At 42.7% G+C, this 27,864-nt stretch overlaps 1 protein-coding gene across 3 annotated transcripts in view; it reads left to right on the forward strand.

The window, feature by feature from the left end:
- The window catches only part of LOC109322991 (histamine N-methyltransferase-like), a 30,357-nt gene extending 2,756 nt beyond the window's left edge, over nt 1-27,601 (forward strand). Inside the window, exons 1-7 of one of the 3 annotated variants that reach the window (XM_019554314.1) lie at nt 4,093-4,197; nt 4,960-5,161; nt 8,598-8,650; nt 14,370-14,477; nt 18,303-18,433; nt 19,630-19,723; nt 25,785-27,601. In XM_019554314.1, the coding sequence (XP_019409859.1) occupies nt 5,025-5,161; nt 8,598-8,650; nt 14,370-14,477; nt 18,303-18,433; nt 19,630-19,723; nt 25,785-26,140 (879 nt within the window). In that variant the 5' untranslated portion in view covers nt 4,093-4,197; nt 4,960-5,024 and the 3' untranslated portion in view covers nt 26,141-27,601. Of the gene's footprint in view, nt 1-4,092; nt 4,198-4,959; nt 5,162-8,597; nt 8,651-14,369; nt 14,478-18,302; nt 18,434-19,629; nt 19,724-25,784 lie in introns of those variants that run through there. The other 2 variants (XM_019554313.1, XM_019554315.1) reach the window with 2 other exon arrangements.
- Nucleotides 27,602-27,864: the final 263 nt, after the last annotated feature.

The raw sequence follows: 27,864 nt of genomic DNA on the forward strand, positions 1-27,864 counted from the left end.
AGTAATTGAAGCACTGGTAAGCTTCCAAATTGCTTTAAAATTGTAAATATATCGATAAAACACTGTGTTCAACTGATACCTTTATACGTAGTGGTGTTTCATTTTAATCATGGAAAAACATGGATTTGGGAGGTTTTAATCAGAGAATTTGCTATTTTTAAACAGAGAAAACAAGGATCCCTGATACAGGCAATCCATGCCTATCACAGTTTTGCTACAGTGCTCATTTAAAATACCTACCTGGTTTCACTTGGTGCTCAGTGCGCTTCTTTATAACGATCAGTGCAGGGGTGGGGAGAAGTAGCGATGGCTGCAGCAGCAGCAGCAGTGTCAAGTGAAGCGGTGAGTGGCAGGTGGCGGGGGTCCAGCATGGGGTGGCAATAGCCCGGGATCTGCTCCAGCACCACATGCTGGAGCAGGTGGAAAGGAATGGCGGTGATGGCGAGAAGGAGCAGGTGGGGGGCAGAGTGACCGTGGAGCCCAGGCTGGCAGGGCCCAGGGCAGGGTGGCAGGAGCCCGGGGTCTGCTCTGGCATGGGGTACTGGAGTGACTGGCAGGTGGGGTGGGGCAGCAGCAGCAGTGAGAAGGGGCAGGCAGGGGCTGTGTGTGCAGGGCCCGGACCAGTGCCCAGGACCAGGGCAGCAGGAGCATGGGGCCTGAGGCCAGGGCTGGCAGGAGTGCAGGGCCTGGACCAGTGTGAACCAGTGCTCACAGACACATGTGCAGTGTCCCCTGCCCTAGGCCATTGGCTTGAAATTGCAGCAAAGTAGGTTTAGATTGGATATCAGGAAAACTTCTGCACTGTTAGAAAAGTGAGACAGTGGTACAGACCAAGGGAAGTTGTGGAATCTCCATCTTTGGAGGTGTCCAAGAGGGGGGTGGACAAGCATTGTTCAGAGATAATGTAGGCATAGCTATGCCTATGTTATACTATGGGTATTTTCCATGCTTATGAACTTTGCTGGTGCCTGCACAGGGTCTGGAAGGAATTTTTCCCCTCTCTTGCTGCTACATGTGTCTGGGTTTGCTTTTTTTCAAAACCTTCCTCAAAGGCATTGGGTGTTGGTTGTAGCCAAGGCTGGGGATTTTAACTGGGGTGTGCCATTGCTCCTGCTGGGACTTACAGAGGTTCCTGGCCTTGCCCTCCCCCACCCCCCCCGGGTCAGACCAATCGCCATATTTGGGGTCAGGAAGGAATTTTAACCCGTGGTCAGCTTGGTACGCATTGATGCATTGTGGAGGTTTTTGCTCTTCTCTGTAGCACCTCTCCCTCTACTCTTTTCCTGGGATCTCTCGAGCATATTTTTAATGACGTGTGCATCAGCAGGATGTTGGATGCCATGGTCCCTCTGCTTTACCTGTGGCTGATTCGAGAGTTATTTCTTGTGTTGTGCCAGGGTGGACTGTGCGGTTTTGCTACAAGGTTAGACCATGGTTTTGTATGGGATGTTTGGGAGAGAGATGATCCTGCCTAAGTTTTGGGAATTGGACTAGGTGACCTTTCAAAAATCCCTCCCAGTCCTACTTTTATATAGTTCTGTGTTTCTCTATGCAACATTTCAGTGCATAAAAACTACAAAAGGGCTCTCTTACTAAAAAGCTGACCCGTAATCAGGGGACCTGTGGGATATAGAATTATCTCTGGTGGAGGAACAAAGAGACATTTTGAATACTATTCCTTGATAATTCAGAGTCTCCTTTTGGACATATTATAAGGAATTACCTCCAGGAATGCAATTTTTGATAACTGAAATGATGTAACCTAATCAGCCTAGAACCTTCTCTGCTGATTAGCATTAGCTGCCTTGGAGACTCCAGGTCAGAGTATTTTTTGAGCTCCTGGAGATGATAAACCTGCTGGAACATAACAGTTTAAGAACCTTAAATGATTGTTTTGGGGTTGATATACATCAGCTGTGTGCCAAGCATTGATTTGAAAAGCAGCAAGTATACCATAAGACTCCAGTGTATGGAAACCATCACAGCAATGCCTATTCTGGTTGATAGCACTTTACGCTTCTATTGCACGCAGGTGACCAAGGAGATCGGCCATGGTTTCTCCATGGCTTGTTTGTTGGGACTACCAACAATATTGCCCGTCCGTGCCAGCCATAGTGCTGGTTTCCGTAGCATAGATTCAGTACCATGGCAAGGAAATTTGGCACCCAAAGCCCAAAGTGTCAGCCTGCCCTCGGCCCGCACACAGATCTGGGCGACACCCCCGACCCCATGCTTGCCCAGGAGTGCGCGAAGCGGCAGGAGCTCCCCCAGTTCCCATGCCCACCAAATGATTTGCTTGTGGCTCTGCCTCATACCCTGCTCCGGCTGGGCAGTGCCTTTTGGCGCCCCTTCACTTCAGTGCCCAGGGTGGTCACCCCACTCACCCCCCTTGCTATGGCACTGTCTTTTGGGAGTGAGAATAAGACTACCAAGCTATTTTCACATCATCCACGCAGCAGCAATAACACAATAACAAACACCGGTATAGTGGAACCAAAAAAGACCTCCTATTTTATGTGACCACACAGTCTTTGGCTATTTAAAAAAAACCAACAACCAAAAAACAACAAAAAAGCCCACAGTTACTAGTGTACAGATGGAGTGAGTATTTAGCTTGGCAAGAACAGCCCACATATATTAAAATCTGGCTTGTGCTCCTGATGATGGCCTAGAAACATGCAGGGAATAAGATCTGAGCGAGCTGTGTGACAAATGCTAAGGAGAGGGAATAATGGGGCAAAAGTTTCCAGCTGCTCCGGTGGTGGGCAGTGGGAGCGAGAGAGTTCATGTGTAGTGTCACCATTAGCACCAGTAAGTGTCACCCAGAAACAAGATGTGTTCATTCATCTTGTATCCTTTGTGTCTCGGAGTGAAGGGACGCTGGTCAGCAAATCCCAAGTGGGCAGTGGGTTGAGGATTTTGTAAGCTACTCTTCCATTCCCTGAACCTCTGAAAACCACCCTGAAGCTCTCCACAGGATGCCAGCCCAGCAAGCTAGGAAAAGGGAGTGGAGGAGCGTGCTTTTTTTGATGAGCCCTGCTGAATTATTTTCTGTGACAGTACAGAACAGGGTGGGATAGGATGCCAAGTAGTAGTAGCAGTTTCCTCATGTACACGAAAGCATCTCATTGGGAACAGTCCAGTAGACATCCTCTGGGCAAGTCTCATAGCTTTGTGTGACTAGTGGTAACAACCATGGGCTTGGAGAGATGAACACATGCTCCAGTATAATTTATATTTGTTTTTTCTGTTACACCAGAATCACGAATAGGCATACCACAATGTGGTACCCTAGGGTAGAGGCACACACTGGCCAGTTATTACTGTATCATTATGGATCAGGTGATACTTGTTTGCTTAGCAAAGGGCTGCCCTGGGGCATTTTGAGTGGATACTGAACCTGGTGCAACTTACAGAGAATTGAGCAAAGTTACCCGGGTTAGGGATTTGCACTGTTGGTATCCTACCTTTTGGACCAGTGTGAGGCAGTTGCACAGGCATAAATGTGTCTCCTGTCCAGGCCCTCAGAACAAAGTAGCTCATGCAGCCAGTTCTGGGAAATGTAGGGGTGCAGCGCACTGAAAACAAAAGACACTGCGGTTGCACAGCAGTTCATCAGCGGAGTCCCTTTGCCGTCATCAAACTTACATTCACCCAAGAATGCAAATCCAGCCAACGCTGTACAGACACAAAGGCCCAACACCGGAGAGGAAGCACCCAGCTGAAACTCTGCATTTTATATTTCTCCTCCTGTATGCTCAAAGGAGCTAACTGAGCAGAGACAGAGCCCACGGGCTGCTATGATGGTTGCATGGCAACCAAGTCCAGGAAGTACCGTGCCGTAGCTCTACTCAGCGAGCTGCTCCCATTCCAGAGCTCATCGGACAGAAAGGTAGGCAACTGCTTTGACTCTTTTTAACCGTTCCCTTTAGGGGCAATTTAGCTCAAGGATTTGGAAAAGCGTTTAAATAAAATTAAGGCAAATGAGTCCGTACAGGAATAATAGAGAGAAGGGCTGCTAGGCAGCTGTGCAAAGAGGGATCAAAGCACCATTTGTTCAGAGGCATAACACATCCATCTACTTCCTGCAGAGGTTGTTTTGCCCCAATCTCCCGCCACCATGCACAGAAGCAGATGTGGGGAAGAGACGTGTCTTCTGCTACAGTATAGAAACAAGGTTCAGGAGTCTGTTTTCAGGTCTGAGCTTTTTCCACTGACCCTCCATGATCTTTCCATTTCATTTATTTTACCTGCTCTGTGCCAATTTTCCCTACTTGTGAACCGGAGTTCCAACTCCTGCCTTCACTCTGGGTTTAACATGGCTTTTGTGACACTTAACTGATGAATGCCTGGGGAGTATTTTGCTCTCCTCAGGAAAAAGGTGCTATATAATTTACTTTTTAAAAAAAGCATCATTTACCAAAATGTTATGGCATCCACCCATCCATCTACTGCTCCGAGTCCTCTTTAAAACACCATCCAGCTGAAAACAAAAAAAAAAAAGCAGCGCTAAGCTTCTGTGAAAATGTGTGCCTCACTTCCCTCTGGCTCAAAGCAGATTCTTTCCATTTAGGAAATACTGGGATTTTTTTAAAGTTTCATTTAGAAAAAACTTCAGGGTGCGTCCTAGATCTGAACTGGGTCCTGTTCCATCACTGATGAAATGCTGATCTTTTGGTCATGGAGTTTATATGCGATCTATTGCTGTTTGTCTTTCAAGCCTGAAGTTGTGTCTTTCATGTCATTCTTTTTAAATAAAAGGAGGTCCTTTTACCGCTGTGTTTCTAATCTAAAACTATGGGCCAAGGTCACAGAACAAAGTCCAGCAATAATGTAGATATACACAATGATTACACAAGTACTTTTCAATGGTTAGACTAGATACAGTTCTGGCATCTGATATTGAAGCAGTTTTAGATTTTAGTCTGTGGTTTTAATTTTTTTTTCTTCCTTTCCTAGGGCTGAAGTGAAAAAACAGAAGGAGAAAAACTCTGTTCTTTTTTGCATTCCTTATAAAACCAAACATGGCATCTTCCATGAGGAGCTTGATCTCAAACCATAGCCGATATGTTGAATCTTTCCGTCTGTTCCTTGAGAATTCAACAGAGCATGAGTGCATGCTGGAATTCATTGAGAAGAAGCTGCCAGACATAATATCAAGGTAACAAAGTCAGACATTTTATCAAAAGGACAAACCCTTGATACAGTTCTGCACAAGTGATAAATGTATGCTCCTGACTGCATGAGTCAGGGCTTGAAAGGACTGCCGGAGAATTATAGATTGCTTCCCCCCCTTCTGTAGATCTTTGATAGTGCCTTAGTTAGAGATTTAATTTACACATTCCTCTGAAAGGCCTCTGTTTGTGGCTGAGTCTGTCTATTGGGATATAGATAAGATTTAATTGTTTCTTTGCCTGCAAATATTGCTTAGGTAGAATAAAAACTAATGTGAAAAATAAATTTGGGGGGAAAGCAGAGGATTTTAACATGTACATTAATTCAGGATTTCTTAAATAAGCTTTTCGGGTAATATTTGGATTCTCTCTAGCTTTCAGACAATACGGTTAGTTGTCAAGTAAGTTCACAGGTTTGCCTCTCTTTACATATGTATTAAATCGTCTTTTGTAGACTGGAGCAGGATTTGGGCATTAAAAAGTGAAATCCTAGCTCTAAGGAAGGCAGTGGGAGCTTTCAGACTTTGGAGAGTGGGCATCCTGGTTATGATGTCAGTTTTCTGTTCAGCTACTGTCTTGTTCCTGGGCCTTGATCTTAGTGGTGTAGCAATGTGGCCGGGCACAGTGTCACAGCGCTTCTAACTTCTCACTGTGTCCTTCTGCCCCCCTCTCCCCACCCCAAGTCAGCGCCCAGGGCACTTGTCTTGGTCATCCCACTCTAGTTATAGCACTACTTGGTCCAGTTAGTGACTCTCTCGGTGGCTAGTTTCCCACATAGATAAAAAGCACACAGAAAAGTGCAAGAAGGTTATTAAGCAAAAGTAGTATATGATATACGTATAATGCAGAGTGGATTGAAGTTTTTACGCTGGAATTTTCCACTGGAAAGTTCTCAACAGGACCACATGGATTGCATTAAAACATCCAACAGAAACCGGGTGTACTGGTTCCTGACCGTCACTCTTTCCTGGCTCTGCAGCTCCTGGACCTGTGGGTTACCCAGATCCCTGGCTGTCCACCTGGCAGGAAGTCTGTCTTTGTTTGCCGGCTCCCTGAGCTTGCCGGCTTGCCAGTTGGCCAGCTCCCTGCTTCTCTGGGCGGTTTGCCAACTGAGAAGCCAGGGAGCCGTTATGCCCAGATAACCCACCAGCCCACCAGATGGGCTGCTGGGAAGGTGGCAGGCCTGAGCAGCAAGGACATTTTCAGTGTTTCTGAAACTTTTCTTTTTAATTTCTGGCTCATGAACAACACTGAGTCTTTCCACTTTTTATACTGATTTAGGACAAGTTTCTAATGAAGAAAAAGAAAATCAGAGGACAGAAAATTTGCTCCCCAGCTGTAATTGAAAATATTCTTGCTCAGAAATCATCCCCTTAGAAATAATGTCTTTGATTTGTGCATTTTCTCTCTTAAATTCATCATGTGACTGTTATGGACATATACCGCATGCTTAGTGAATTCAGAACTCCCCACTGATTCCCACTACTTATCAGTCTTTCAGGAAGCCTTGTGATATAGCTCTGATCCCCAGCAAAAACTTATGCTATGAAAATGACAGCCTGCTCTCATGTCTTATTAAGATTTCTTTAGATTTCCAAAATAAACTGCAGCATGTTGACTACTGTAACATGAAATACCACCCTAAATATATAAGGTGACAACTACACATGTCAGGGTAAATGAATAGAGCCATTCAGTGAAGGAGTATCCATGATAGTTTGACTGTGTTTGTTTGTCTCTGGTTCTTTGCTGCCTGATCCTACCCTCCCTGCTTTCCCTCCCTCCTGACCATCGTCTTTCAAATCAAAGCATTCTTCTACTTGACGTCGCTGTCATTCTCCTCTCACACCACTCTACCCATGCACTAATCCTTAACCATGGGTTCTTCCTCCGTGTTCCCTTTCCCACACTCCTTGTCTCTTCTATTTATGTCATTCCTGATTCTTAACTTCAAAACCCTCCTATGCTCCCCTAACAATCTCTTCTCCTTTCCTTTGTCTAGAATCATATCTGCTTTGTTTTGTCTTGAAAGACCCTTGGCTTCAACCTGATTCCATACTCTGCCGTGTTCCTCTTCCCATTTGTTTCCAGGGTCCTAGATTGTGCAACTGAGTCCTGCTCTGTAGGCTTGGCTGCCTCTCCTTCTGAGCTGGCTTTGGTCCTGCTAACTCTGTCAGAATCGCTTCGAATAGAAAGTGAAATCAGAGTTTGATATTGATTTCAATGGAGAAATGATGTTATCCATGAGCAGCAAGACAACTGAGGCTGCTGACAGATGTTCAGTTGAAGGCGCAATGGGATCTGATCCTAACAATTGTGCTTCTTACCAGGCCACGTGTGCATGGCAGGAGGCACAACTGTGGATCAGATCCCAGTCGCGCCCTATTGCAGAGGGAGCCCAGATTCACAATCTCTGGCTCCCTCTGGGCTGACAAGGAGCAAGTTCAGATGATGTTTGAAGCTATGGGAGGTCAGGAGAATGGAGGCCCTTCCTGAACCAGGGCCCGCGATGTGCTGTCACAGCTGGCAGCACAGATCAACTGACTGGTGCTCCCAAGTCTGCGAGCACTGGTAAGTTTGCCAGTGCTGGCCCCACGATCAATTTAGGTGCAATGGGAACTAGTCAAACAGTTATTACACACATTTTGTGTATTAGTTTGGTGGCTTATTCCCTGTTTTATCCCACCATTAATTGCATGAATGCATGGCTGGATTACTAGTTAAGATGTGATTAATTGGTTAATCATGTCTGAAGTGTAATGTTGGCCAGGGGCCTGAAGGGGTACTTTCCTTACTGTAGGCATTTCTGCTCCTTTTGCCAAAGATTATCATTCTTTGTCCTGCCTTCTCTCTTGGCACCTGCATTCTTACTGATCAGTGGAATCAACTCTGGATTTACACTGGTGTAAATACAGGCTTGTATATATGCTTCCCCAAATAAGCTGTATAAAACAGTAAAGCAACCTCTGTCCTGGACAGCTTATAAACCAAAGGCATGACCAAGTGCAATCAAGTACAGTACAAACACATGTGTACATAGATACATATTAGAAATATATTTACATTTGCATAGATTTGTGGAAATAGGTTTTCCTCTGAGCAGGGAAGTGAAAAAATATACGCAGGTTTCTGTCTTTTTTCAGTTATAATATGGGTGTAATATCCAGGTACAGTCTGAGTGATGACTGATTCAAAATTAAGCAAGAATTTTAATTTGCCCATGTCTGCCTTTACATGTATGGTGCTGTACTAACATAAACAGATATGCATATATCTACACACACATGCACACACACATTTATATGGTGGTTTTTTTCCTATATGTTTTAATTTGAAGTCATTACTTGTTGCTTTGAAGTAGCTAATACAATTCTGTATGTTGAATATCTATCCTGAAATATGTAAACTCATTTTTGTTTTCAGCATTGGCAATGGAAAGTCTGCAATCAATATTCTCAGTGTAGGTGGCGGGGCAGGTACGGTAAGATCTGAAATATAACTATATTTTTTTTTCCTTCAACAAGTAGTGGGTTGCAAAACACAGAGGAGAATTTGCAGTCTGGTAGAGCAGGGAACATTTGACAATCCTTGAACAATAAGTTCAAATCCCAACTTAGTTCTGTAGTAAAAATGGGCCTTCTGAGACTTACTATCTTTCTACATGCCAAAACCATCCCAGAAATGGCACTCTGTATTCAGAATGTATCTGTGGGCTTAGCAATGCCTCCTAACATGGTTATTAGAAATGTCATAATAAAATGCTGTATTTCAGATGGCTGATTGGCGAGCAGTCTATTTCATGTTGCTGATTAGAGGCCTGTTCCTGTTAACCGGTGCTTCCTTTGCTGGCTTGAGAACGTGGGAAATACGTTGGAGGCGCTCCAACGTGGGAAATACGTTGTTCCCTCCCGCTCTTAGTTGCTGTAGAAGCCTTCTGTGCAAGGGCTTTCTGCTTGCGTGGGAACAGAGGAAAGCTTTGGTGCCTGAATTTATGTCTGGGAGTTCTCACCGTAAACTATATGGGAATTAGGGGTTTGGCTCTGTGGGTGCTGTGCACATTACTCTTGTATTGACTCTGAGGTTGTTTATGTTAGCTGAGAAGCAAAGGAGAAAAGGAAACAAATGGCAGAAAAGAAGGAGAAAAGAAAACAAGTAGCTAACTCTGCATTGTCTCCACAACCATATCTTGTCCCTTGCAGTGTACAACATGGAATTAATTGTTCTCAGTGCTTCTATGTACCTACGGGGAAAGGTTGAGGAATTTCCTCTCATCCTGCATCGTATGTGTGCTCCTTACATGAAATCTCTTCCTGAATTCCCTTTGCAGACTCTGCCCTCAGTGAACAGGGGGACCTATGGGCAGGTGGCTCAAGTTAGCCAATCATGTTTCTACTGCAAAAGCAATTAATGTGCATATCTTGACTTCCCTTGATCTCAAGCTTCCCTCTAAATTTCTCCGTAAGTCATTCTGTCTTGAATTTCTCTCTTTTATGGTATTGTTATTCGTTTCCTATACATTAGATAGTTAAGTGTCAAGAATTAACATAGGCAGACAAGGGTCTTTGGGTAGATTTGATATCTTTTATTATTAGACCAACTGATTAGTTAGAAAAAATGTTCTTTGCAAACTTTTGGGCACAAACACCCTTCTTTGGGCATAGGAAGAGTCTTAGAGAGAGTCTCCTTATTCCTGCAGAAGGTTGTTTGTGCCCAGAAGCTTGCAAAGAACAATTTTTCCAACTATTGAGTTGGTCTTATAAAAGATATCACATCTAGCCAAAGAACCTTGTCTGCCTATGTGCTTAGATCAGTATGTATATTCCTCTCAGCATGTCTCACTATTGTTATCATTGTATCAGATCCACTGAAAATAGCAATACATAGCAAGGTAGGGTATGAAAAGTGTTGGTAGTTATCATATTTGTACTGTGTTGCTCAGACTTTCTTGTAACAAATCTAATTTATCCTGGAAGCAATACTTCCAGGAAACCCTGGAGATAGGTGGATTGATACATGTTACCAATGAGACTGTAGAGGTTTTTCTACATGAAATTATATTTCCCTACATTTTTGCATAAGTATCCCCTAAATTGAAACACATGCCCCCTAATTCCATTACAGTCAATTAAGTAGCTCATAAGTTAGTTTAAATGCTCTAGTCATCTCATCTCTGGAGATTAATCTTAAGCATTGACATTCTTCCCTTATAAGGAAAAATAACCACATAAATGCCAAGGTGTTGGTTATAAAATAGACAGTGTGACAGAGTAGGAACATTTATTTCCAAACAAAGGAGGCCATTTTACTGCCAAAATTTTGACTGTAATAGGACCATTTTGCTCTGTTAGTGGGGCACTTAATTCTCTAATCAAAGAGACTTCAGCTTAGTGCAATAGACACTGAGTTGGTAAAGTAGCAATTGTTCATTTTGCTACAACATAAAAACCTGGATTCTCACTGGCTGGGAGTATGGACTCAAATCACATGCTGCAGTCAATCAGCTTGTGTCTTATTCATACAAATGTACGCTACAAGAAGCTGCTTTCTGAGCTGCAGCAGTCTGCCCTGTCTCACTGAGTGTCCATCAGTAAATAAGGAAAGTTCTGCCATTCATTATTTTAGTGCGCTGACATCATTTTCATTTAGAGCTAGGCTGTAACATTTAGCCTCAGGCCTTTACCGAAGCTACTGTGAAGCTGTAATGTCTCCTGTCAGAGGGAAGGATTGTGTTTCCCTTGGCACCCTCCCTTCTCTGGCTCTCTGACATGCAGAGTGCGACTGCTCTCAGAAAGCTGCTTACACCCTTCATCTCATGTACCCCCACTCTAAGGCTAGGGACAATCTTGCTGTTTAGGGTGCCTACAGATGTTTAGGCAGCCTGTCGGGGAGGCGCGCTAACTCATGGCACTTTACACTGAAGCCCCCAGCTGGGGTGCTGGGGGGAGCTGGGGCAGGTCCGTGAAGTGGGAGGGGCTCTGTTCCCCCAATCCCCCACCTGAGCCTCTTGATAGAGGCAGCACGCAGTTGTCAGCTCGGCTTTGCCACAGCCAGAGTTGGGGCAGGGGCAGGGAAGGGGGAAGGGAGCCACCTCTCCTTGTGGGCCCAGCCTGGCTCCTCCCAAAATGCTAGTAGGGGTACCTTCCCCTACCTCCCCCCCACACCCCATCCCTCCCCCTCTGCAGAGGGAGAAGACTCTCTCCTCTCTGTGACAACCCTGGGGGCAAGGCTGGGCTGGTGCTGACCCAGCTTTGCAAAGGTGCATGGGATGCAGATTGAATTGCCTGCACTAAACCTCTGCAGGGAACCCAAACAGAAGTTTCCAAGGTACTCTACTCTAGAGTGCCATCAGCTAATAGCTAATATAATAAGGGTTAATTTTTCACATGACTGGCCATTTTAAAAATACTTTGTAGCCATGAACTTGTGTTATGTCATGGGTGTAGAGCATTTCCAGGTTCCTTATCATGCAAAAAATGTAACTTGTTTAAGCACCCTTAATGTAGCTGTTCATGACCCATTATAACAGCCAGTCTGAACAGTCTGCCTTTGACAATAGCTTGTGCCTTATTAAGTTTACACTTCAGTGCACAGCATCCTAATGTTGCTGTACCTTTAAAAAAAACATAAAAGTCATCAACTGTGCTATAAAGTAGCAACTGTGGTATAAAGTATCCCGTTACGTAAAATGTTTAATTAGAAACTTAATGGTGAGCATAGTGGTAGCCTTTAAAAGGTAATTGTGTTGGAGAGTTTAAATAATTCCAATAGCCTAATTGCCAAATTGTTGATAATGCAAGCTGCCACATATTTGACTGTAAAATGCCTCAGGACACTTGTTTGCATATAAAAGAACTAACTGAAGTCAATTAAGCCTGTAGATTAAATTATGAATCAAAGTTGGGGATTTTTTAGGTTAAAAATAATATTCATGTGGCTTGGCCACAGAAAAAGCAGAAAGGAATATATTAACCTATCAACACATGGAAATATGAAACGCAAATATTTTTTTTATCTGGACCTGCAAAGAGTTTTCAGAGGGACAGTTAACAGAGCCTTGGTATGAAAACAAATATAAAAAATTCTGTAGTAGTTAATTAAAAATTCCTTCTTTCTAGATTTAGCCACAGCAGCCTGCAAATAACTTAATTTCCTCTGATTTTCAATAAAAAGCTACATTTGTAGGAGCAGAAAAGCACAGCTAGTTGTGTTACTCCTGAAATTCAATTTCCCTTCCTTGAAAGAACACGGGTATATAAATGCCATGTACAGTTTTGATGTTATTAATTGCTTTTAAGAAAGGCACTTAGGCCAGAAAAAAATTAAACCCATCCTTACATGTTTATATTTCTTCCATAGGGATTTATTCTCAAAGAAAAATATTAGTTAGTGCAAAGATTAAGCTCTTTGATTGTAGTAGATAGTTACAAATGGGAGTAACATATTGTAGGATCAGAAGCGGGCAAAGAGTTCTTCATGTCTGCAGTATGAGGATGAGAAGGAGCATGGTCCAGTGGTCAGGGCCCTGCCTGCAGTGCAAGCAACATAAAGCAAGAGCAGGAAACTGAACCTAATGTCCAGTGTGACCTTGAGCAAGTGTCTAGGTGCCTCAGATCCTTCTCTGTGATATGGGAACACTAGCTCTTCCTACCTTGATGGGATGTTGTGAGGAGATACAGTAAGGACTGTGAGATACCTGAATATTGAAAACCATATGCATTCCTTCCCTCTACTCCTCTCCACTCCTCCCGCCCCCCAATAAACCAACGCATCATAGCCTAAGTTAAGCTGGAGAGAGGGAGGTAACATGATCAGTAAAAAGTTGCTAGCTTGCCTCCAGAAAGGTGAGCCTCAAACATAGGACGGCATCTGTTTGAGTCACCAGTTGTCTAGCTGACAAAGTCCGTTAGACTTGGTTGATCCTGGTTTGTCGACTGGAAATGTAAACCACCCATTCATCATCCCTCTTTAGGCATTCCCTCTTTAGTGCTCTGACTTTCAGTTCCAGGCTTGTTTGACCCTCAAGCTTAAGTTTCTCATTAAACTCAAATTTTAAATTTCAATGTAAATGGTTCAAGCATGGCAGCTCTCAAGACTAAGCTCAGACATTCCTTATTATAAGGCCCTCTCTTCCATTTTTCACTGTAGTAGCCCTCTGCTTCACTCTTTCTGCTTTAACTGTATGTTTTGTCCAATAGGGTGACCAAAGCTGGGCAGGTAGCCAGTGGTTTAAGCTAGACCTTATAGAGCATTGCAGCACAGCACCCTTGGTTTCTCCCTTGATGTGGTATAGATCAATAGTTTATTTGCCTTCTTTACGGCCTGCAGCGTGTTGCACAAAGGATTTAAATGTTGGGTCTATCAATATACTCGTCACTGCAGCAGATTTGAATATCTAGAAAGAGCTATCTTTGCTGCACAGATAAAACGCAGCCGGTGCTGTGATATTTGCTTTGTGCTACATACACAGGCACAATATTCAGCTTAGGCAGGGAAAAAGCTAAGCATACAAAGCATACTTGTTTTTGCTTCAGCTTTCTGTGTCTTCAATCTTTCTCTCATCTTTTCTTTTCTCCCCCACTCATGAGTCTTGTTAGCCAATTAGCCTTTTGGACAACGATCCAGTAATCCACTCATAAAAATACACAAAACATCCCTGGGATTCTGGTGGTGAGTCAGGGACACTAACTTGGCTTGGCAGTGAGAAGAAATGGGTCAAATTTACAAAATTTGGATGCAGATCAATCTTACAAAAATTCAGGATTCATGTTCTGGGTATGCACCTTTCATGAATAGTGACTAACAGTTGATATCTGTTGACACTTATTTAATAACATGTATGAAACAAAATAGGATGGGCAGTATAATTCCTAGAGGTTATGTGTTCACGTTGCAATAAAATATTGCATCTGGTGTGACTTGTGACACCCACAGCAGGCAACTGAAGAGTGATGGGACTACTGATATTTATTTATTCTCTTCATTTCTAGAGACAGATCCTCCAAGTAAGAGTTGGGGCACTTCAGTCAGAGCAGTATGTAGAAGGCCACATGTCTTCTGCATATGTGATACCTCAATTTCCAGGGCAACCAAGATGATTACTAATTTTTAAGGGCGTTCTTGGGGGAAGCTGATGTCTACCAGGAACCTCATATTTATCCTTCCTGATTTATTTTCTGCTTCATGTTTGTCTTGTAGGTGAAATTGACCTGCAAATTCTTTCAAAAGTGCAGGCCAGACATGCAGGAGTTGCCATTAACCATGAGGTGATAGAACCAAGTGATGAACAAATCTGCCACTACAAAGGTATTTTAACTGCAAAGTTGAACAATGACACACTTGACATGTTACAAGGCATTTTGTCCTGATTTCACTTCTAAAAGTTAGTTATTCATTTACCAGTATATAGTATCATTCATATTGTTAGTAGTACATGTACAATAAAATGGGAGGTAAAGTCCATTTTCCAAGGGTATGTATTATATTATTCATGTTAAACAAATATGAATATTATCCTGCCTTTTTTTACAAAATGTCCTAGCTTCCAGATCTTCCAGGAGTTTTGCATGGGCATATGTTCATGACTTAACAGATTGCTTTATAGTGTCAGGTTGTTGGAAAATTAGATATTACCATATTTCACTGCATACAAAATGCCCAGGAATAAGACACACACCTTATTTTTCAAAGACAGAATGAAGGGGAGGAAAAAACTTTCCTTGTAGTAAGTAACTGAGTAGCACAAGCTGGGAACCTGAGCCTGCTCACTATTTTGCTCCCTGCAGATTGTGTTCAGAATTTATTTTTGCCCAACCTAAGCTTAAGTGGCCAAAACTCCTGTTACTATAGTGCCTCACATGTATCGCAACTTTCCAGCAGCTGATTTTTTGGAGAAAAGTGTGTGTTACATGAAAGAAAATATGATACATACAGTCATAGTAGTTTAAACTGTTGAATGGCCAGATGTATAAGCGAAACAGAGTTGAAAACTTGTCAACAATTGTGTAAGAGTCTTACAGCTGCCAAACTAGGGGCAACAGAGGAAACAAGGATAAATTGGTAACCATGGACTGTCAACATAATGTAGCTGAGAAAAAGGCAAAGGCAACTCTCAGGTGTATAGCTGTTTCTGATGTGGAGTTCTATGTTCCAAAAAAGCGTTAATTTGAACAGGAACAGGCACAGAGAAGGGATATTAGGATGGTCAGGATAGCTGAAGATCTTATATTATGCCAACATCCAGGCTAGGGACAGAAATTACACACAAACTGCTGTAAGTGATTGGGAACCAGGTCAAATCTGTAACATAACAGAAGTTCAGTGCACATAAACTATTTTCAAAATGGCTGAAACCTGTTTAAAATAAACCTGGACGGATATAGTATCAATCAGACTTAACTGATTCAGGTTAAATTGGTTTATTGAACTTCTGTCCGAGAACCCCTCCAGAGTCAAGTTAACTCACAGTCCCCCAGCATCCCAGGATGTTTTGCACCCCCCCCCACAAACCCCTCCTGACAGGGTGGGTGGGCTAGCCATTGCCCAAGCTGTCTGCTCCAGCTGAGCAGGAGGTATACTCTAGTGCCCCCTGGCTTCTGGCTTGGGCCACTGCAAATATTTGGCTGCATTTCTGGAATCAAAAGTGAATGTCTGTTTGCTTGCTTATTGGTTCAGTCTACCCAGCTTAGATTAACTTGCGAAGACTGAATTGATTCAGCCTTGGGGTTTTTGACTGTCTGTACTTAGCCCCAATCTCTCACTAATTAGCTGGCTGCATAATATTTGCTCCTTCTTTCTGTAGAAGGTAAAAGAAAAGGGTGTTACCTTTATGGTAATTTTTAGTAAACTAAAAATTAAATCCTAGGCTAAGTTTATATTTAAAGTGTTGTTGATTTGTAAGTAACCTTATCTCCCACAAATATAAAAAAATGTCAAGCTCTTTCTTGAAAAGTGGGAAAGCTGTCTGTTCTTTTGACAGTTCAGAAGCCAAGTTCTCAACTTGGTCTGCTTTGTCCTTCCATGAGGGTAACAACCTAATTTCCATGTTAAACACATAAATCCATTCATTAGGTGAGCCTGGGACGTGGCTATGACACCAAGCGTAGATTGGCCTGGCTGAGTTTTCTCCTGTAACTATAAAACCTAGAGCAGCAACTCAGTTGTTTTGACTTCTGGGACGTAGCCAACAGAGAACTTCATTACATGTGATTGGTCTGAGTCTCAGTAGTACATTAAGGCCCTTTAGATTGCTGAGAACCGTGTATTTCCAGTGTCAAGTCAAAGTGCCACACTTACGGTTTTTGCAGCCAAGAGGGGACTGCCAGGAGGAGAACTGGCACATAAATCTGGGATAACACTCTCCCCAAGTGCATATTCTCAGAACTGCTAAGAGGAGTTGAGGTTCAGATTATTTTGGGGGCAGAAACTTATTTTAGCCAAAGCCTGTTTGTGGTTTCTGAACATTGACACAAAAACCCCATGCTGTTTTGGCTTGGCGAGCAATTCAATTTTCTTTCTAATGTCTCCTTACAGACCAGCTAGCAATTAGATTGAACCAGATTGCACCAAATTATTTGTGATTGTGATATGGACTGCTGCTGAATGACGGCTGAGTTTAAAATAGCAAATTAGATCTGAACTGTGGGCACACAGGCCAATGACTGATAAATGGAAGAGAACAGAATAGCAGCAGCAGCATCCAAAAGTGGTAGTCCATTTCCAAAAGTAAAGGGAAGGGAGATAAGCGCTGATGGAACATTGCTCATCTGTTCTGCAGAGGTATATCATAATCAAAACCTAAAAAGAGAAACATTTTGATTAGTGGTGGAAAAGCACTGATTTAAAAAATCATATTATTCTGAACCTGTGTTTGTACATATAAGGATTTAATTCACCATTATGGTACATCCATTTTACTGAGGTCACACCATTGAAAATAATAGAGGGGAATCAGGCTTCTAAATTAGAGCGTATTATATTCTTTAACCATTTTTATCCCTATCTCAATCTTTGTAGACACATTAAAGCAGTGCTTTCAAATATGCCTCCTATCTCCCTTCCATAATTATCATCGCAATAAACTACTACTTCACTTCTGACCCAAGTAGTTAATAAAAAAAACCCAAGGTCTTGCAGATTGCTCTGATTAGAAGGAGAAATTGTAATTGGAGGCTAGTATTTTTATGAGGCAGACCTATTTATTTATAAAACAGAACAAAGTCCTGTTTGCCTGAACCCAGCAGGAATAAAACCTCAAGATATAATGCCTTTATTCCCGGTTTTAAACCTCTTTTTAAGTTAGCACTTAGTTCAAAAGTTCTTTCTCTTAGCTTCCCTCGGGAACATGTTCCTGTTGCTTGTTCTGTATCCTTATCTTTCTCTGCCCTTGCTCCTTTGGAATTTCACCATGGTCCTCTCAGAAACAAACTTACACAGCTCCATCAATTAATGCCCTAGCACTTCCAGTTGCTGTAGTCCCTTGGTTACCACTTAGCTTATGTGTCATAGCCTCCATTCAGCCTCAAAGGTCTATGCTTTGGGTGGTAACCTCTGCTGTTTTGAATATTCCTGAACATTTAATTGCTTTCTCAGTTATTGTAAATAGGAGGATACTTTTGCGACCAACAGTTTTGCAATATCCCCTACAAAGCCCGGATTCTGAACCCAGCTGAAATCGGGGACATCTGCATGTGGGTCTAAATGTTTTCCCATTCTTGAGTGAGCCAAATCATGGTTCCAGATACCAGGACTCTGTGGAAGTTGGAACCAGATTATGACCCTAATTTCTATGTTTGTGCCCATCTGTGCTGAAAAGCCTGTTGGGTCCCTAGAGTACGTAGTGCCAAACTTTGTACAGATAAAGTCATCATATCCACTTGATACTTCATCCTACAAAAATCTGGCCAGTCATCCTTTGATTAAGACTGTTCACATGGTGGTTATTTAGTACTGTTAATTGCTCACATTATATAAAATATAGGTTCAATATTTTGAATAATCTGTTGCTACATTTAAAAAGCTATTCAAATGTCATACTTTAAGATAACGTCTGGATGCATTAAAATTCTGAGTGGAAATGGATGCTACATTTGCAATTGAAATGAACTGTGTACCATCCTCTCTGTATTTTAGACCGTGTAGCTAAGACATCAAACCTAGAGAACGTAAAGTTTGCCTGGCACAAAGAGACGTCGTATGAATATGAAAAACGAATGAATGCGAAACAAGAGTTTCAAAAATGGGACTTCATTCACATGATTCAGGTAAAAGTCTCTGCATGGTAAATGTTGTCAATAGACATTAGGTTTGTGACCTCAGTATGCACTTGAATGAGAAGATGTGTGAGCATATTTCCTTAGAATTCAAAACAAGCAGTCATAAAGGAACTGCAGAAATGAAAGCTGATATAGTAAACTGTCACCTTGGAGAACCACTGCTCTGTTAATCAGGCTATGTGTAACAATCAGGAGAGAAATACACTTTATTGTCTTCAGAATTTTACTCTCTTTATGAAGTGGTCTTTGTACTTTGAGGTGCACTGAAGCTGACCTAGATCTTGACCTCACTCTCAGAAGGCAAGTTTTTTTACTTTGGGGTAATTAATGTATGCAGGCTACCCCCAGTAACAATATAACAAAGGCACTGGTAACGTGTAGGGGGTACACATGAATGTACGCACGCCCCCTGAGACTGGCTGTGCACCAGCCGCGAACCTGGAAGTGCCACTGGAAGTGCACTGCTGGTTTCGCCGCTGGCTCGGCTATCGCCTCCCCCCCCCCCGGCATAGGCGATCTGGTGCTCCCCCAGACTCGGGCGGTGTCAGTCGCCCATGAGTGAAGGACAGGTGTGATTACACCTGTGGCAGACATCACCTAGTTGATCTTGCAGTAAAGACATAAGTGCCTTATCTTCACTGTACTTTTACCCCAGGATTTCTCATGTGTTAATTAACCCATGATAAAATGCACACTTTTTTCACAGTGATGAAAAGGAGCAAGAATAACTGGACACAATGCAAACGGCACTGACATCGCAAAAAGATGTCCAGTGAACCAGGGACAAAGGATTTTATGGAGTTGTGTTGGGGGGAGCAGAGAAGAGGGGTGGAGAAAAGAAAATATTAAGAACATGTAACATTTTTACTTTTTTCATTCTAAGGACAGCATTTCTTTAATATAGGGCCTCATCCATACTCTCTCCTCATTCAGAATCCAAGCCTGCCTTTTCAGCAAGTACTCTGCCCAGAAAACTCATTCTCTTTGAGGTTTTTCTGGGGTCACTATTCTCCTCCTTCTCCCATTGTCTGTTCACTTTCTTCTGTCTTTCTGTTTTCTTCTTCTCCCCCAACCCCACTTACCCACCCAAACCTGTAGCCAACTAGTACCCAATTTGTATTCAGTATCAAGTTAATGCTCTTCAGCCTGACACACTTAAATGAAAATAACAATTCTCATTCCAGATGCTTTATTATGTGCAAGACATCGCTGCTACAATCCGATATTTTCATAGTCTCCTGGATGCTAAGGCCAAGCTGCTCATTATTATTGTATCAGGTAGGTGTTCTTCACCACATGCACAGTTCAGACCTAAATCCCATTTTGTCTAAAGATGTCCAAGCCCTACTTTAGCATCTAAATTTAGATGTGCAAGAGGCACTATTTCCACTTAAGTGGTACACTTATCCTTTTGAGTAGGCTCAGAAGAGATCAGGTACTTTATGCTTTGTGGCAATACTGGTTTACCTAGGAAGGCCCATAAGTCCCTAAAACCTCCATTACAGAAAGTCCAGGTGCTGGCTATTGACAGAGAAAAAGCCTCCTCCCATCTTTTAGCTTATTAGCCCTGGATGAGGGCGCTTGCCCAGGAAGGAAGTGACCCAGGTTCTGGCCCCCTCTTCCTTTGTGTAAGGACTGGGTCATGGGCAATCTTGCCTAATGGTTAGGCCACCAGAGGAGGGTCAGAGACAGAAACAGAGTCCAAAACACAAGTCAAGTCAAGGTTCAGGAGTCAGATGACGAGTTAGGAAATCCAAGGGGAAATTCAAGAAGCCAGAGTCCAAGAATAGAGCCAAGCTGGGTCAGAAACCAGAGAACACAGGATCACAGAGGCCTACCAGAGAAGAGCTTCAGAGAAAGTGCAGCTTGCTGCCAAAGTGGAAGTAAATCAGTAGGCTGCTCTTCCCAGTAGACTATGGGGAGACCCTGCCTGTGGCCAGGTAGAATCACTAGCTGGGGTAGGGCTGCCAGTCCAAGACCCAGGCAGGTGCGGACAACTAGGAAATTAGCTGAGGCTAGGCTGCCTGTTACAGCCCCGACACCTTGTGGGAAGGATTACATCCACATTTTTGTCTTAATGGCAAGCCAGTGATGCCCATCAGTACTTCTATTGCTTACTGGGCAGCTAAAGAGGAAGGGCCTGGAGAAGCAGCCAGCAATGCTAATTGTAGGCTTCAGTGGCTGGACACTGACCTGGAAAAGGGGTAACTGTTGGTTTGGGAGGGTCAGGGGGCCTAACAATAGCCCAGCCAGGGTCCGGGGGTAGGACGAGTGCAGTCCCAGGGCTAGGATGGATGGCTGGGCTTTCCTAGCCCAAGGGCTGCACTTTGAATGTGTTCAGGCATTTGATAGATCAGGTTAACCTGTTCCCAGTCTCAGTTGGTTCACTTCCTCAGAGGTGATCAGCCCTGCCATTTTTTTGCCTGATTTAACCCTTCTGACTGCCTGCGCAGATGGCTATTTAGATCAGCATAACCTTAGTTATGTTGATTTAAATATAATGGCTGTACGTACCCTAAATGACTACATTTTGATTCACCTTCTAGACTTCTATGCCCCCAAATGGCAGTTTTCCAAGTGGCCTCGTGGGCACTTACACACAGTTGGTGATTCTGTTACCTGTGTAGTTTGGACAGGTAGGCTTTTGGGCATGTGCAGTAGACTGTGCACTGGCTGGGTAGGTATGTGGCTACCTATGTGCATATAGCAGGTGAGCATAAGCCCCAACAGAGGACCTTCCTGTGTTTTACCCCAATAGCTGCTGTTTTCAAGATCAGGCACCAGGTCTCATAACTTCTAGGGGCATGTAGAATTGAGTAAATAGCTATAACTCATCTGTCATGCCATACAATAAGCATTTATAGACATATGGCTCATTTTCCCATTTAACTGCCCATTTCCTTAATATCATTTTATGTAGGAAAAAACCTCATCTTTAGGATTAGATGGGATACTTCAAATCTGGCTGAAATACTGTACATCCTGCCCAGTCAAATCATGTCCAGTGAATGCTTGAATCATGACCTCTGTGCTCCTGCTACCATTACCTCCACAACTTCCCATGCTTCTGCCCCTGGGTCTAGGTGCTGCTCTCCCAGCTGTCACTACATCTTTCTAGCACCTATTCCTGCCTCAGATCCTGGCCGCACTGCTCCTGGCATTACCACCTTCTTCCTCGGCCTCTGCTTATTGTAACTTCTGCTTGTGCCCCTGAGAAAGTGTGGCCCATGACCCCTGGAGGGCCAGAAATTGGAAAGCTTCGCTGTACATGATCAATTCAACAACAAAAGGGAAAATCAGAATAACTTAAGATTTACTGTGAAATCCGATGAATCTGATTAAATTAGAGGTGCCGTGATTGGCATCTAACACAACTCAGGAAAATTTTCAATATATCATTGAGTTATAAGGAATATTTGGATAACAAGATCCAATACCTTGTAATCCTCACCTATGATTATTTCTACAGGAATAAGGATAATTTGTTCAGCGCTTTGTTTTTGTTTTTATAAGATTTGGGCAATTTGTGTTGTTTGATGTTTTTGTAGAGCCATTGTATCTCTTTTACAGGCCATGCACTGCCTGTTAAAAAAGCTGCAATTTCCTGATACATGTTTATTACAAGGGTTTTTTTCATAAAAAAAAAATTTTTGAACAATTACTAGTTTGTAGTAGGGGGGTGTCTACATGTGACACTACATCACCATAGCAACATGCTACAGCGATGTAGCATCTATGGGCAAAACCCATGTTGCTGCTGCTAAGTTACCATAGCAACATGCTCCTTCAGTATAATGCATTGCTATGGTGACCTAGGGGCTAAAAATACTCATGCACTGCTGGCACAGCGCAGTATAGGCTTTGCTGCGCCATCATTTAGTACTTCCAAAAGGAAATGATGGCACAATAACAATGGTGCCATAGGGGCATGTGTAGACACACATGGACTGGAGCTGTTAATTCCCCATATTCCATGTTTTAAATTATAACAGATCTGAATGGATGTACAGATCAACTAACATGTTTATGTCCTTTGATTGCCAAGCAAAACTCTTCAACTTGGGTTCTTGGCAATATTCTGGGATAGTCATGAAAAACTTTTCCTGCCAGTATATGTGGTCACTGAAATACATATGGGAGGTGAATGAAGAAAGGGTGTCAAAGTGAATTTATTAAGAAAAAATCTGGACTAGTATTCATATTTGACGTTCTCACCCAACTTAGTAGGTTTTGAGAGTCCTCATTTTTCATGGTGCTTGGCTCTGAAAATACAACTCATGATTCACAAAGATTGCATGAATGACTCTTAAGTATTATACACTCAGATACATATGCAAGCAATGATTGCTGATTTTGCACGTTTGACTTTTGTGCTGCAACCTTCCATCCTCCCTGCCTACACGTCGGCAAGTACTGCATTTACTTGAATCTAAGATGAGGTTTCTCCCTTCCTAGTCAGCATGAGGAAAAAAGCCTCCTTAGATTTGCAGACAAAGCAGAGTGGGGAGGGAAGGCAGGCGGCTGCTGTGGCTCGGACTCTGGCCCTGAGCCTGGGCTGGGGCCAGAGTCAGACTCACAGCAACTTCCTGCCGGCCCCGCTCCACTGGGGGCAGCTTCTGCCCCCACTCTGTCCCCTTTCCTGCCACCTTACTATCAGGCACAGCTTGGCTACATTCCCTCTCGGGCACAGAGCACATAGAAACTCTGTCCCCTGCTTGACCAATCAGCAGTGCTGACACTGATGCATGGTTCTTGCCCAGCCAATCAGCACCATCGACACTGCTGAATGGATGGCAGTGGCTGTGCTTCTACCTGCTATGCTCTGGGAAGGAACAGAGCCCAAACAGCATCTGACAGTAAGGGAATGTGGGGAGGGGAAAAGTAGAGACTGTTGGGAGCAGTGGCGGGGGGCAGCGATGAGTTAAAGACACCCCTCCAGTAATTAGATTCTATATGTGGAAAATTATAACAAATTAATACATTTTTCAGATATAGAATATACTTACTAGGGAATTGTCTTAAATTCAGGGTCGACTTTGATTTGAGTAGACATTGTATGTCTGTAGCGGGATGTCTTGGAGTAGCCGGTAACCTCTGAAAAAGCTAAATGATGAATGGATAATGGAATACAGAAGAACAGAAACTAAAATTGCTAACAGGAAAAAGGAAAGCCAGAGCAGAGGCCGATCAGAATAGCAGGGAAGAAAGAAAGTAATACATGTGAAGGGGAGAGAAACCTTGAACAGAATGAAATAAAAAGAGACTCATAAGATGGAAACAGACAGGAAAATAAATACAAAAAAGCCAGTTTCAAACTATTTGTCCCTCAACTCCCGTCCGCCCCCCAGATATAATTTCCTGCATTAGCACATTAGGATGTGTTAATGTTTTATGTAGTGGGAGAACAGGAAACAGAGAAGGGACACTAAGGAAAACTTGGTCACTTGGATATGTTTTCAGTTCTTCCCACTCCATACTTGTCAGAAAACCAATGCAGCTACCAGAGTTATGTTGTGTTATTTTCAACACAATAAAAAAATACCATTCAGTTTACATCATCTTGAAAGCAAACGTAGCACCATATGTTGTGCCTACAGAGAGCTATTAAAATAATGCTTCAGTCAGGTAGTGTATAATTGCTCAGTGCAGAAATGGCACTGAGTCACAGAACACTGACACCAGCAAATTTTCTGCAATTAGTGCCCTGCATTCAATTTTCACCAGGTGAAAAGATATCACAGAGCCTCTTCCAAACCATGGAAGTGTTTATTTTACTGTAGGTAACCATCTGCAAATAAGATGCTTTCCAAAAAAAGGCAAGCAGCTCATTTTGGTTAAGGGAATTTACCATCACGACTCTCAACACCCCCTCATTAGGCCTCCTGTTACTTCCATACCACCCTGTCAGGGAGCATCACCCTCTATGTAAATGATTTACATCCAGAATGTGGAGTCATGGAACTGGGATTTCAGAAAATAAAGCCGTTAATCTTGCTTTGTTTTCAGCCTACCCAAATGCTCCTTTCTCAACTGTCCTCATCTCAGCCCTCTGTTGATACAAAGAACATCTCTGCTTTGAAGATGTATCCACATATTTTTATATCCACATAGCTCTGTGATATCTATAAGCCCAGGTTAGCCATCTTTAGATATACTGAGGGAGTAAAAAGGAGAACAGGAACACTTCCTTCTCTCCATTCCCCTTGTACAGTAAAGTGCAGTCAGAAGGATGGCTCCAGACGCCAATTAGCTTACCCCAAGCAGGTGAGATAGGGGAGAAAAGCATGATGTCCTCCTTCCCACCTATGCGTGGAGGAGGCAGAGCAGCAGGTGTGTGTTTCGTGCCTATATAGTAACTCTGAAGCAGAATTTTGCTCCAGCCTCCTGAACCATCCTGTACTCTGGCCTCTTGGCAGTTTCCGTAGGATAGCCCCAGGTAAGTATTAGGTACTATACTTGTATATACGTCTTAGAAAGCACAAAACGTGTATGCAGCATAGAGTAAGAGCCCAATCCTACATCACTGAAGTCAATTTTGTCAACCTTAGGAGCAGCAGGATGAGGCCTTGCTGGTTCATACAGTATCCTGGTCTCCCTCCCTTTCTTCCTGCATCTGTTTTTGTATTGCATACATGCACACTCCTATCGACCTCTTTAAATAGGTGATAGAGCATACTCCAAAGTTTCTGGCACTAATGTAAACCAAAATACATGAGAAAGAATGGGCTTCAAATCTTTAGGTTTCAAGTATTTGTATCTAGGGACATTCTGGTCTGGGACAGAAGTTCCAGAAACCAGCTGGACCTAAATCAGTCAAGTCTGATACTACATTCAACCAGGTTTATCTTAAACCAGTTTCGGCTATTTGGAAAGCAGTTTATGTGCACTGAACTTCTGTTCTATTACCGGTTTAAACTGGTTTCTGATCACTTCAACTGGTTTATGTGCAACTTTTGTCCCTAGCCTCTGAGGGCAGGGGGAGGGGATTCTGGGTGATACAGGCCCAGTGTAGAAGGCCTGTGGTATAGGACTTATTTAAGATGCTGCGTTCAGTGGGGACGTGGAGGCTGTGCACTCTAGCTATTCGGGGTCAGTCCTTGAGACTGTTCCAGTACCAATGTAAACTTGGTGTGGATCTAGCTCCTCCAGCTATCCCAGAATCCTGCCGATTTATAGGTAGCGTACAATCACTTTTGGCCCCATCTTTTAAGGTATTTCTCCTGAGTTCAGAAAAGACTCTGCTCAGATTAGGACCATAATCGTTTAAAATGACCACTTGAAACTTTGTTCAGTAGTCTTTCCTAATTCATATTATCAACTCCCTAAAATTCTCTGGCAGGATCCAGTGGCTGGGACACACTGTGGAAGAAGTATGGATCTCTCTTACCACTAAATGCTCCTAGCTGTTATGTTTCATCTGCAGACATCAAAAAGGTACTCGATATGGAGGGGCTGAAGTACCAGCTTTTTGAGCTTCCATCCAGTATGGATATAACAAATTGCTTTATTGAAGGAAATAAAGACGGGGAGCTGCTGCTGGATTTTTTGACAGAAACTTATGAGTTTAGCAAAACTGCTCCACTTCATTTGAAAAACGCAATAATGGAAGATCTGAAAAAACCTGAATGCAGTGAAGAGAGAGACAGAAAGGTCTTTTTTAATAATAACCTGAGTGCAATAGTGATTGAGCCATAAATAAGTGCTACTGGATTTCTCAACCCATAAGCACTGTAAAAGCTCTGCATGTTTTGTAGACTGGTACATTACTGGTGTACTGATAAACATATTAGAAATATTAGAAGGTATGAAAACAGTAGTTGTTTTACAAATATATATCTATGTATTGCTAATTCTTTACTAATATATGAATGAATAACTTGCTGAATAGTAAACTTTATTTATACAATAGCTTTATAATCAAAATGCATGTAAGTGGGACTGTTAATTAAAACCCAGCAAGGACCAAAATATAAACTTCAGCCTAATGGTTAACAATGATCTTGAAGACATTTGATCACTGTGATTGAAATGCTCTGTATAGTCAAAATATTTTTCTTAAAAGAAATACATCTGGAAACCTCCCTTCTTCCTCTTATAGCTTATAAACTCCCATTCCAAAAGTACTGATCTTGCGACTGGCTCCTCAGCTGCTAATGGTTTTTGAAGTTATTATGACACTACCATCAAAATGACACAACCTCCAGTTATTGTTCTAGTACCCTCTCATCTTGTGCAAACATCACTTGGCCTATTTGTCAACATCATTTAATAGTACTGCTTTACTGTTTCCATATTTTCAGATTTAATTCATATTGTTTTACCTACTACTTACCTTCTCATACTTCTGTTCTTCTTATCTTCTTGTATCTTCTCATATTGTCTCATTGTCAGTATTTCTATACAGTAAAGTCTCTGTTATTTGGTACTTCACCAACTGGACTACCTTATTAACTGGAATTTCGGCACCGTGCCACTCTGCACCGCAAGTGGGGGGACGCACACAGCATGGTGCTGCGCCACAAGTGGCGGGACACACATGGCACCGCACCATGCCACTTTGCCTCCTGCTGCGAAGGGGAGCAGGGAAAGGAAAGCTCACATGCGGCGGCCGCCACTGCCACTGCTTACCACCCTGCGCAGCTGACCCCACCCCCTTCCTCCCTTGCTCTGCGTCTAGTCAGAAACCCTGTACCTCAGGTAACCATCACTTTTAGCTTACCAGCACCCCCGTTCCTCACTCATGCCAGATAACAGGGATTTTACTGTGTTCTGCACATATAAATACCAGATCAACTAACACTCATAGCCGATTCTCAGAACCATTAATACCATACTCAGCTTGGCACATTATTGTAGATGATCCTCAGCAATGGCAAGCAGTACTTCCATACCAACAAACGTATATTAGCCGGTCACCTCAGACCCCCAGATTTCTGACGTGGATTGGGTGATGCAGTTAGAAAGCAAATCCTCTGGTCAGGATGAGTTGATGTCCAAGTTTAGCGTAACATGGTTTCCTGTGTTTGTGTTTTTAGTTAGATACATATGCAGTCTTCCAGTTTTGTATCTTTGAAGCTGTGTGTAGCAAACACCGAATAAGGTTTGTAAGCTCTATAATGTACAAGATGTAAAATAAAACTTAGAGTACAAAACTGATCCGGCTCCAGTTGAGTTCTTGTTGTCAGTGGAGCTATACTGGGGTGTATTGGTCTTGGTGTCATATACAGTGGAAGACATTTAATAAGGATTATTTTTTTATTTCTTTTTCCAGTGAACAGTAAGACATATCTTACTCAGGAAAAGTTTTTCGTGCTTCTCAGTACTGGTGAAATGATTTAATCCCAAATCCCTTCCCTCTGAACTTCGGTCTTCAGTTCAGTGGTTGATGAATTTGTTTTGCTAAATTATTTTATGGGTTT

This window comes from Crocodylus porosus, unplaced genomic scaffold (genome assembly GCF_001723895.1).
Source record: "Crocodylus porosus isolate Cpor-Errol unplaced genomic scaffold, CroPor_comp1, whole genome shotgun sequence".
Lineage (NCBI taxonomy): Eukaryota > Metazoa > Chordata > Crocodylia > Crocodylidae > Crocodylus > Crocodylus porosus.